At 33.5% G+C, this 11,728-nt stretch overlaps 1 protein-coding gene across 1 annotated transcript; it reads right to left on the bottom strand.

Annotated features, from left to right (window-relative positions):
• Positions 1-367: 367 nt before the first annotated feature.
• LOC144355657 (uncharacterized) lies at positions 368-4,256 on the bottom strand. Its single transcript, XM_085494899.1, has 4 exons — positions 4,164-4,256; positions 3,048-3,199; positions 1,471-1,579; positions 368-553 (listed from the first exon to the last, which is right to left on the bottom strand). The coding sequence occupies exons 1-4, from the start codon at positions 4,174-4,176 to the stop codon at positions 423-425; spliced, it is 405 nt and encodes a 134-aa protein (XP_085351025.1). The 5' UTR covers positions 4,177-4,256; the 3' UTR covers positions 368-422.
• Between the last annotated feature and the right edge of the window lie 7,472 nt (positions 4,257-11,728).

Below are 11,728 nucleotides of genomic sequence, written 5' to 3'. Positions count from 1 at the left end.
CTATGAGCAGGGGGGGTATCGGCTGGTATCTAGTGTAAGAAATAGACAAGGGATGAAGGCTCCAGCGAGCTCATATTTTCTAAACTGTAAAAAAACAGACGAACAGAATGAAAAATAAAATCTATAAAAAATACCAGGTTGAAGAATATTAGTTGCTCTTTCAGATTTCACCAAAGCCTTACCTATATTTTATCTATATCAGTTGGCCCGAACGCACGGCACAGTTGGAGGCGTGGCCTATTCAGAATTTGTCAAGAACCAATCATAATACTGGTTACGAGCCATTTGAGCGAGGCTAACCGAGTCGTAACCTCAGTGTGGTTTAGCTCTTGAGCAATGACATATTTGAATTAAAGCTGGGGGTCTAGTATTTATAAATGTATTTAAAAACTACGGTACAGTTTTCTGTCACACACTGTACATCATGTAATTTGTGTTAGAGTTACGAGGATCAGTATCATCATAGTATCATATTTGGTTTGAAAAACCCCGTTATTAGAGTAGCCGTCATTACAGTGGTCTTCATCACAACAATATCCACAGTATTTGGTACCTGCAAAACACAAAGAACATACAAACATATTAACCCTTCGAGCACCAACATTTTTTTATGCTTAAATTTGGAGAAATTTCTTCACATTTTCTGTAATTTCTACTAAATTAAATCTCAATTTTGGACCAAACAGACAATTTGTGACATTGCTTTTAGGTTTTCACATCATTTTATGGGGAAAGATGATAAATGAAACTATTTTATGGATTTTCCTAAAGTTGACGTTTGTGGCCTTTACACTGTAGTCTGAATGAGCGTAGACAAGCCTAAATAGGTTTCGATTGTATACAGCGCCACCAGTGGCTGTTCACGGCTCCATGCGTTAGACAGATGGAAAAAAATTGTTTGCCTACCAAATATATATGTCAGGTCACATGACTTCATCACGTATTTTACTCATTTGGTTGCATAAAATTACATGGATTGAAAAACATGAACAAATTTACATCACATGTCCCTATACAAAATCAAATGCTGTCAAATGCCAGAATTAAAAGGCAGTGGTCGTTGCGCCACGCATGCGCGAGATATATGGACCTCATATATCCAAAGATGGCAACTTTGGCTCTTGAGCAGATCAACGAGTACAAACTGAGACGTTACTGAGCTGTTATTTAGGTATGTTCATGTGATTGGAAGGTATCGAAGGAGTCATCGGCGGTAATCAGTGCAAGTCGCGTCCATGTCAAACGTCATACTTGTGATTTCCATTAGAAGAGCGCATTGGATTGTGGGAAAATCAGTGTTTATCAACACCGACTACCGCCCTTTACTAGTAAGACTACTTTTTCACGTCTAAAATTGTACATTTTAAATAAAAAAACAATCGATCACCATAATACTTTATAACAGTGTTTTACTATATACTATTCAGATTAGATACCAATTCTTTCTGTAAACTAATAATGCAGAATTACCAAATGCATCCATACATCCACTGTAACCATAAGAACAATAGGAATCCACATTTTCGGCACATCCACGCGTGAAGGATACAATTACGTCATTCACTTCCTCTTGTAGCACCTGTTGTTAAGAATTGTGGGTAAATTTTGTGAATGCCGCAAAGTACCCAAGTCGTCGTGCAGCATAACTTATTTCGTACACGATGTCGCACATCACTGCACTAGGTTCTGACTATCATTATATTTATATATTCATTATCATTATACAGAAAATGCATCAAGTGCCAAGTCATAGAGGATGAAGTACACTTTATCACAGAATGTGTTCTTTATGAATCTAAAAGACAGGAATTATATTCCTTGTTTGATAACATCAACGGTATCAAAAACAAGAACACATTTATATATATTATGAATGCCCATACTAGACAGCAATTACTGGGTTTAATTAGATACATAACACAGCATATACAATATGACAACAAATAATGTTAACACAGTAGTTTACTTTTCCTTGTTTGTTGTTTTTTGTCACACTTTTTTGTTTTGTTTTTAGTTAATTACCTTCTACATGTTTAGAAACCAAAAAAAAAGAATTGACAAATTTTCTTTAACATTGTAATATTCTTATACAGATACTAAATTAGTTTGTGAGCATATAATGATATTGGAAGAAACAACACCTGTCGTACACAATAGAACTTGTATACTTTGTCATCTTGTATATCACAAATCTTTAGATGCGAAAGATATCAGGCTCAATCACTGTAGCAGTACAACAGTGGGGAGGGGGATTTACGGTTCACCATTTAAAACATTGTGGTAGACTGGAGATATTTTTTGGGGTTCCACATCAGAGGAACTGGATAAATGTGAATAAAAAATTCCATGCAGGCATATGTGAATAAAATATTTGAAATTTTCTTCTGCGCCGTCCGAAGATGCTGAATGGATAAACTCTTATGTGTATGGTATGGTTAAATTGTACCCGTGTGTACAGAATAGTAGTCTACAATGTGTATAGTATATACTTCAGTAAAAAATGACGCAATCCGAAATGCCAATGTAAATAAACATAAGTTGTTTAATATCAGTGGGCACGCATACAATAGCTTTAATAGGTAGGTTGTATGCCGCCAATTTACAATTATGTAATCCCGTATACTTATTACTAGTAATAGAAAAAAAATTATTTATTTATTTATTTATTTATTTATTTATTTATTTATTTATTTATTTATTTATTTATTTATTTATTTATTTATTTATTTATTTATTTATTTATTTATTTATTTATTTATTTATTTATTTATTTATTTATTTATTTATTTATTTATTTATCTGACCATTTAAATGCGAAGGACATCCTGGACTTTTAGGTCGTGAGATGAAATACTTTATAATAATTGAATAACGACGAATTGAATTATTTAGGTTAATTTCATCTTTATCTGAAATGCTCATTATGTTACGGAATGGTGTGTAGAACAGTTGTTTGGCTCATAGAGTTCATAGAAGACGTATATAGTCTTTGCATGCAGTTGAGATACTTTAAAATATAAAATGTGATAAGCATTCTTTACACTTACATAACATTTGGGGACGTCTATACTCTCATCACATCGTTCCTCATTGTCTTCAAAACTGTTTAGGCATTCCGTTCTATTGCCATCACCTTGGCAACTATAGCATATCAAGGCAGATATTGTGTCTAACCTTACCAAAATTAGGCAAATAACAGCTGTAATTCCAAAAAAAAACAAAAAAAAACATCGTTGTAAGCCATGGCATGTAATATACTCTCATGTTTGAAGATAGAAAATAAAGTAGATACGTGAAAATTGATAATACAAGACCGGCATGGACAATTATTTGCGTATTATTTTGACACTGAGCGTTTATTTTTAAAAGTAATTTTCGAACGATTCATCATTATTTATTCAAATTATATACATAAATTATATTTGCATACTTTTGTTTCAAATCGTACATGCTCGCAGTGGTTCTAAATGATCGACGGAATGAACTTGTCAACGTGGTAGTCTATAAGTGACAGTTCCCGTAAATCGCGTAATCTACATCTAATATGGATCACATGTGTTCGTAACGTTTCTAGGTTCACTTATTTTGACCGAATAAAGAATTAAATAATTGCTAGAAAAATATAATTTATTATAACATATTCGTTGCACCATTTTGTTTTTAAATTTAATTTGTCTTTTCAGTATTTTCGTTACGTTTCAGAGGAAATTTCGGACAAATTGAATTTCGATGTGTGAATTTTACTTCTATAAAAACTTCTGACGGAAGGAACTGTATGGTAAAGATGAAACATAACATACATTACAAAGACAAAAACAAACAATGCACCATGTTTCAATATATATAATGACCTGGTATTTGCACGTTCTTCTAAAATGAGTTTGAATAAAAATTGTCATGTAAATACACATTACTAATTCATCGGTGATTTATGGTGTCACTATGAAGGTGTATGTTTGAAGTCTGATTATATTTATTTATTTATGTGGTATATTTTCGATAATACAAGTTCAGTTATCATAATAATTGTATTTCTGTATCTGAATAAGACAATCTATAGCAATGTTACGAGCACATATACAATGAGTTAGTGGGATGATTGGCTAATCGTGTTCTTCGAAAATTGTATGATTTGAGAATTTATTTAACCATGCTATATTAACCTGTGGCAAACATCTTAGTGGTATCATGTACGTTAACTGTGTCTTATAACCCGGTCACTATATAAGGTCAATATGACTCAGAAACCTGTAACGAACAGAAAATATGAACATCATCAGTCGTAACCGAGGAAATGTGATAGGCCGGGTACGTAAGTGAGATAACATCTTGCGTAATACAATTAGTTCAAATTGTCATGAAATGGACGGAAAGAGAAGAAATCATTTCCATGACGACTGCATAGAATGTGGGAAAACGTGAATAAAAAACAATTGTCATATGTATAAGAATAAAATTTTATTACAGCCTTCGAGTTGTAAAATCACTAATCATTCCAAACATTCCTTGGAATTAATTTTCGCTATTTTCATGTTACCATTTTACAAAACACCCAAAAAGTCTTTTCAGGGAAAATTAATTGCAGCTAAAATAAAGTATTTTACAGTATCTTGTTATCTAAATTTTACAGAACATGACATTTATTTATTGTATCAGCAAACAGATATTAAATTCAAACTTTATCGACAAATGCGCTTTTTGGATGAAAAAAAAATCCCTCAACTAGTACTATATACTATGCAATATGCAACTACTATAAAGTATTCCTTTCTTCTCTATTGTATTGTGCCGAACGAAGGATTACACGCATTTGTATTGTATTATATTGAACTTCCTTTTTCACTTTTTATTTTCAGTAACCATTTTATGCTTACTGGAATCAATACAAATAAAAAATATATTGTGTCTAACCTTACCAAAATTAGGCAAATAACAGCTGTAATTCCAAAAAAAAAAAAAAAAAAAAACATCGTTGTAAGCCATGGCATGTAATATACTCTCATGTTTGAAGATAGAAAATAAAGTAGATACGTGAAAATTGATAATACAAGACCGGCATGGACAATTATTTGCGTATTATTTTGACACTGAGCGTTTATTTTTAAAAGTAATTTTCGAACGATTCATCATTATTTATTCAAATTATATACATAAATTATATTTGCATACTTTTGTTTCAAATCGTACATGCTCGCAGTGGTTCTAAATGATCGACGGAATGAACTTGTCAACGTGGTAGTCTATAAGTGACAGTTCCCGTAAATCGCGTAATTTACATCTAATATGGATCACATGTGTTCGTAACGTTTCTAGGTTCACTTATTTTGACCGAATAAAGAATTAAATAATTGCTAGAAAAATATAATTTATTATAACATATTCGTTGCACCATTTTGTTTTTAAATTTAATTTGTCTTTTCAGTATTTTCGTTACGTTTCAGAGGAAATTTCGGACAAATTGAATTTCGATGTGTGAATTTTACTTCTATAAAAACTTCTGACGGAAGGAACTGTATGGTAAAGATGGAACATAACATACATTACAAAGACAAAAACAAACAATGCACCATGTGTCAATATATATAATGACCTGGTATTTGCACGTTCTTCTAAAATGAGTTTGAATAAAAATTGTCATGTAAATACACATTACTAATTCATCGGTGATTTATAGTGTCACTATGAAGCTTTATGTTTGAAGTCTGATTATATTTATTTATGTGGTATATTTTCGATAATACAAGTTCAGTTATCATAATAATTGTATTTCTGTATCTGAATAAGACAATCTATAGCAATGTTACGAGCACATATACAATGAGTTAGTGGGATGATTGGCTAATCGTGTTCTTCAGAAAATTGTATGATTTGAGAATTTATTTAACCATGCTATATTAACCTGTGGCAAACATTTTAGTGGTATCATGTACGTTAACTGTGTCTTATAATCCGGTCACTATATAAGGTCAATATGACTCAAAAACCTGTAACGAACAGAAAATATGAACATCATCAGTCGTAACCGGGGAAATGTGGTAGGCCGGGACCAACTTGAAGGCCGGGTACGTGGGTGAGATAACATCTTGCGTAATACAAGTAGTCATGAAATGGACGGAAAGAGAAGAAATCATTTCCATGACGACTGCATAGAATGTGGGAAAACGTGAATAAAAAACAATTGTCATATGTATAAGAATAAAATTCTATTACAGCCCTTCGAGCGGTAAAATCACTAATCATTCCAAACATTCCTTGGAATTAATTTTCGCTATTTTCATGTTACCATTTTACAAAACACCCAAAATGTCTTTTCAGGGAAAATTAATTGCAGCTAAAATAAAGTATTTTACAGTATCTTGTTATCTAAATTTTACAGAACATGACATTTATTTATTGTATCAGCAAACAGATATTAAATTCAAACTTTATCGACAAATGCGCTTTTTGGATGAAAAAAAAATCCCTCAACTAGTACTATGTACTATGCAATATGCAACTACTATAAAGTATTCCTTTCTTCTCTATTGTATTGTGCCGAACGAAGGATTACACGCATTTGTATTGTATTATATTGAACTTCCTTTTTCACTTTTTATTTTCAGTAACCATTTTATGCTTACTGGAATCAATACAAATAAAAAATAAAAATAAAAAAAAAAAAAAAAAAAAAAAAAAAAAAAAATAAAATAAAATAAAATAAAATAAAATAAAATAAAATAAAATAAAATAAAATAAAATAATCGATGAATTATTTTTGATAGCCGAATTGCCTCCTCCATAAGTATCATGTTGTGTGACCTTCAGGAGCCAGGAATAATGAATAGTTAGTTTTTACTGACAGTATTTTAGGAATGGTTCACCATTAGCAGGCTTGATTCATCATATAATGTAATACCGTGAATATTCTCAATAACGTAACATTTAGCCTCAATGAACAGTAACGACCTTGAAAAAAGACAATATTCGAGAGAGATATATCTAAAATGGCGGCCATTATTATGAGACGGTATTTGTACGCTTTTCGAAAATGTGTTGAATTAATAATTGCCGTGCAATTACACATTTCATATTAATTCATCAATGATTTAAACGTTGTGGATGTTGACATTAAAATTAGATTCAGAATAAATTACCTGTATCGCCATGGTTACGGCATCCGATCGAGGATATTCTTCGACCAAATGGAGACTTTATGAATTAAAACGTGTAAATCAGGGCTGACTTGACGAATCTGTCAGGTAAATTCGACTTGTTGTCTCAGCGATTTAAAATGAGGTTTGTTTCATACACTCTAACATCGGCTACAAGGTTACATCACAGGTACGTACTTGGTACAATTATATCAGTCTGTTTCGTGTGTACATATAGTTACCAAGGCAACACAACACTAATTAACGCTCTCGAGTTTGCGCTTCTGCAGCACCCACGCAATGGCGGGAAATGCCGATAAAGTAAGTGTTGGTATAACCATTGTACACGATTTCAGTTCACCGTTACAACATAGGATTTAAGGTAGAGATGCAGTTTATTCGGCTTGCTTTTTAATTGAGTAATTAGACAATGAAGATGGTATTATATATCCAACATGTTATATATTTTCTGAAAGCTTATTATACAAACTTTGTAAAACTTGTCTTTATTTTAAATATCCAGAATGCGTTTTTGATTTTGGGTCAAAAATATGCTTTTTTGGACAAAAGTGGTTTAAAAAAAATTAGCTTAAAAACTTCAAGTCCGTTTGTGGGTAAAATTACATCACTGGATACCTTGGTATACTACTAATTCAAATGCGTCCACTCATCTCTCTAACGGCTTTCAAAGTCGCACAGTATGACCTCAAAGTTCACTCTTTTCTATTTTTGCATAATTTATATATCCATGTTAATTGCGGACTTGTTATTTTTGTTCCACTCGCCGTAATAAACTGTCCGGACGCATTTTGTAGGGGGAACACCTTGTCAATAATGTGTGAAATTTTCGAGGCAAATGGCCAAAGCGTCTATCAGCTATTTTAATTTAAAACCCAAGAATTCACCAAAAATAGAAGACGAGAAAAAGGCTAATTTGCATATTTGCGCGTTAAACCGGGAATAACTGCTTTGTCATACTTTGTCATACTTTCTAGACTATTGAAATTGAAAGTTAACGTATAGACATAGACATTTTATGTAAAATCGTTGGACCAGAACAACTGCTCTTGAATATATAAATCAGAAACACGTCATTCATACCAGTGTTTTGATGGGGTCGGTAAAAACACGTGTCAATGCCCAGTAAATATGACGTCATCTCATGAATTATTAAACAGGAGGCGGTCCTAGGAAGGTGACCTTTTATCACGATCAAAACATCATGGCTTCTCTTCGATGTATTTTCAATAAAAAATCTACGAGTATTTCAGAGCCTATGGTTTACTGTGAAGAGTACAAAGTGGGATATTAAATTATTTATCCTCGATAATTGTTATGTAGTATTGAGAACCAACTCCAGGAAGCGAACGCACAATAATGACAAATCGCGTAATCCTAGAATCGAAACGCGAGGCACAGAAGTTTTGTTCAACGTTTCCAATCCCATTTTTCCCACTGCAACATATTTGTTAAAAGAAATATTTGAATTCTGTTCGTTTTTTAAGGAGGCATTTTTTTATTTTTTTACGATTTTGGTAACCTTATTCAGGGATTTTCTAAGACAGTCGCAGACAATCATGCTGTTGTACTACCGGCGACGGTCGCCTGCAACCATAGACCCTCTAGAGGGTCTATGCTGCAACGTAAAAGTTCAAAAATTTCGACCGGTTTTAAATAATTTGTGTTGGATTAAATAATTAGTGTTGGAAATCTGACATGTTTTAAGAGTGCAAAATTAAGGTGCATTTTCGAGCGGTCGAATTTTTCCGAATAGAAATCAGCAAATGAAAAAAATCGGAGTGCTAAACAGTGTGTTAGTTTAAAAAAAATGGAATCTCCGTCAAATTGACGTAAACTTCCCCATTTTTCACGGAAAAAGCAAAGGTCGTGGCCGAGTTGCAGGCTAAAAAACTCAAAAATCAAAACAAAATCATCAATCAGTAAGTATTATGACAAGGAAAACAAAACATCAGACGCGGAGAAGCGGTCAGTGCGTCAAAAGAGTTGCTAATGTATCAAGTTACCTCTCTCTGTAATTTATTTTTCATTGAAATTATTTGCTTGTTTTCAATTAATTTTAGCGTACCTCTGCAATTTATTTTAGCATTGTCAGTTGTTTGCTTCATTGAATTAAACGGAGTTCGTCCGGTTGCAAACAAAGCTGTCTCGCACTAACTAGCAAAACTTGCGAATGATCGAAGTACAGGTACCCATTAGACAAAAGATACACGAAAGTTTGTATCTCCCCGACCCAGTGCAATATATCCGGTTAGAATCAAAGCTCACGTGTCCCTTATTTGAGGGACCAGATTCTGCCGTAAATTCGGGATGGGATTTAGAAAAAAATAAAATGGGACTTTTAGGGTGTATTTTGGCGTCATTTTCGGACATTTCAATCATTCCTGAATGATGCGTGAATTGAATCAAAGACATTAGAAAGTTTCTATTGTCTTTGATTGAATGAACTATGACCCGTACAATCTCGATTTGCATATTGTCAATCAAAGGTCCTGTTATTTGGTTACTCATGCAAATTAGGCAATTGGACATAAACATTGCCACGTGCGAGTGTTTTTTATTTTTAACCAGAAAATAAACAGCAATTTTAACGGTGTTCCAATAAGAATTCATTGGTCAAATTTTCACAGAATGTTCTTTAGATAAAAATCTATATAAAAAACGAAAAAAACTATTTTTGATTGAAATTCACAAATAAACTGCATCTCTACCTTAAGATATGGCGGTTTAGATTACGGATTGAGTTCACAGTTAGTGACGTGGAACTGGACAAGCGCGATCGATATACTACTATGCGTGTTAATATACACATGCATGATTCCTTACGCTAAAATGCCCAACGTATATGCAAATACTTTACAACATATATGGTATTTTCCGGAAAAAAACCCGCTTCCCAAGAAATACAAAATATAATGTTACAGGTGAATTGTCAGTGCTCATTATGCATACAAATTTATTTTATTCGCAATATCCATATAAAATACTTTATGTGTGGACATCGGACAACCTCCCAGACAAAAAAAACGACGGGCTCATGAAACAGATTATTGTAAACCATTCAAAAGTCACATCATATTTCAAAATTGCATTCGGTTCAATATGGTGGATATGTAGTTATTATGGGTACTTATGATTGTCGTGAATTATAAGGAAATACTATTTTTTTATTTTTCAAAAATGTAATTTCTCCAACAAAATTCCGTACTGGGTGAAAACCTAAATCAATAATTATGTAAAACTTTTTAAACAACAAACTCTAATAAATGTGTCGCCCCTATTTACAAAATCGAATATCCGCGAACGACCTTAAGGGCGGTAGTCGTCGCGTCGCGCATGTGCGAAATTTGTGTTGATAAACATTGATTTTCCCATAATTCAATGCCTTCTTCTAATGCAAATCATGGGTACGATATTTGACCTGGGTGCAACGCGCAACAATTACGACTCATTCGATATCTTCCAATCACCAAAGAAATTATCTAGTTAGAGTTTGGTAACGTCTCAGGTTGTACTCGTTGGTCTGAACATGAATGTTACCTCCAGGGCCTGAGCAACAGACAAACTCGCCATCTTTATCCATTTCTCGCGCATGCGTGGCGCGACGACTACGTCCTTTAATATAATAGTTATTTATTAATGACAGTTGTGTTTCGATGATGACAATAATGTGTGTAAGTCATGATAATATAGGTCATACCTAAGAACATCGGATTTAGAACGTCAAACTCGATGCCACCTATACAAAACAAATAAATGTAATAATCCCGTTACATTCATAGTACGTACCCGTAAATGAAAGCGCGTGCGCACAATGAAACGAATGATATTTTGTGCATGACCAAGGCAGCGTACCTGTTACAATAAATCACAAACCAAGGTCAAAGTACCTCATTAATTCTCGACAAAATGACCAGTATCAAGTGTGTTCCCCTTATAGTACATTTACTAGAAAGCTTCAGAATGATAATCGTAGATTTCCGAATAAGACCATGGCTTTTATGTGATAAAAAATGATAAAATTTGTACCAAAGTACAAATCGTAAAAAATGTATGGTGTTTCTTTTTTTTTTGGTCATTAAATTTGGAACGCATGCCGTAGGACCATGGGTCATGCATCGTCCGAATCGCCCGGTTAATACTATAGTTGGTGTCGACTTATTGCCGACTACACCAGTTAGGACTCCGGGGTGACCCGAAACAAACGTTCCTTGGCTGGCGAAGATGTTGGTCGTGGCAAACTCCACGCTCTTATATATATATCACCAAGGCCAATTGTTCACGTGATTTTGAAAAACATTCGTTTTGAAAAACATTCATTTATTCAATATTTGCCCGAGATGAAATTCCTGAACCAAAGTTGTTGAGAAATCGGAAACATTGAGATACCGTGACGATGAAATTCGGGATTGCGGGCTACAGTGATATTACCGCCAACCCTGATGACTCACGGTAACACCTGTAACACATGACTTCACGGTATATAATATTACATCCAATCAATGCAGGTGTTATATGGCATTTCACAATACCGTCATCGGGACCTTGGGTTAGCCTGGCACATATCAGAGCCCTTGTGA

Source organism: Saccoglossus kowalevskii, chromosome 21 (genome assembly GCF_978046115.1).
Source record: "Saccoglossus kowalevskii chromosome 21, keSacKowa6.1, whole genome shotgun sequence".
NCBI lineage: Eukaryota > Metazoa > Hemichordata > Enteropneusta > Harrimaniidae > Saccoglossus > Saccoglossus kowalevskii.
Note: the sequence above shows the minus strand (reverse complement) of the source record. Positions and strands in the feature narration are given on the sequence as shown.

Excerpts from the sequence above, each read along its gene's own strand:
- LOC144355657 (XM_085494899.1), bottom strand. Across the intron at positions 1,580-3,047 it reads TAGACGTCCCCAAATGTTAT|GTGCTACAAGAGGAAGTGAA; the intron begins GTAAGTGTAAAG and ends TCTTAACAACAG. Across the intron at positions 554-1,470 it reads TGGATGTATGGATGCATTTG|GTACCAAATACTGTGGATAT; the intron begins GTAATTCTGCAT and ends TGTGTTTTGCAG.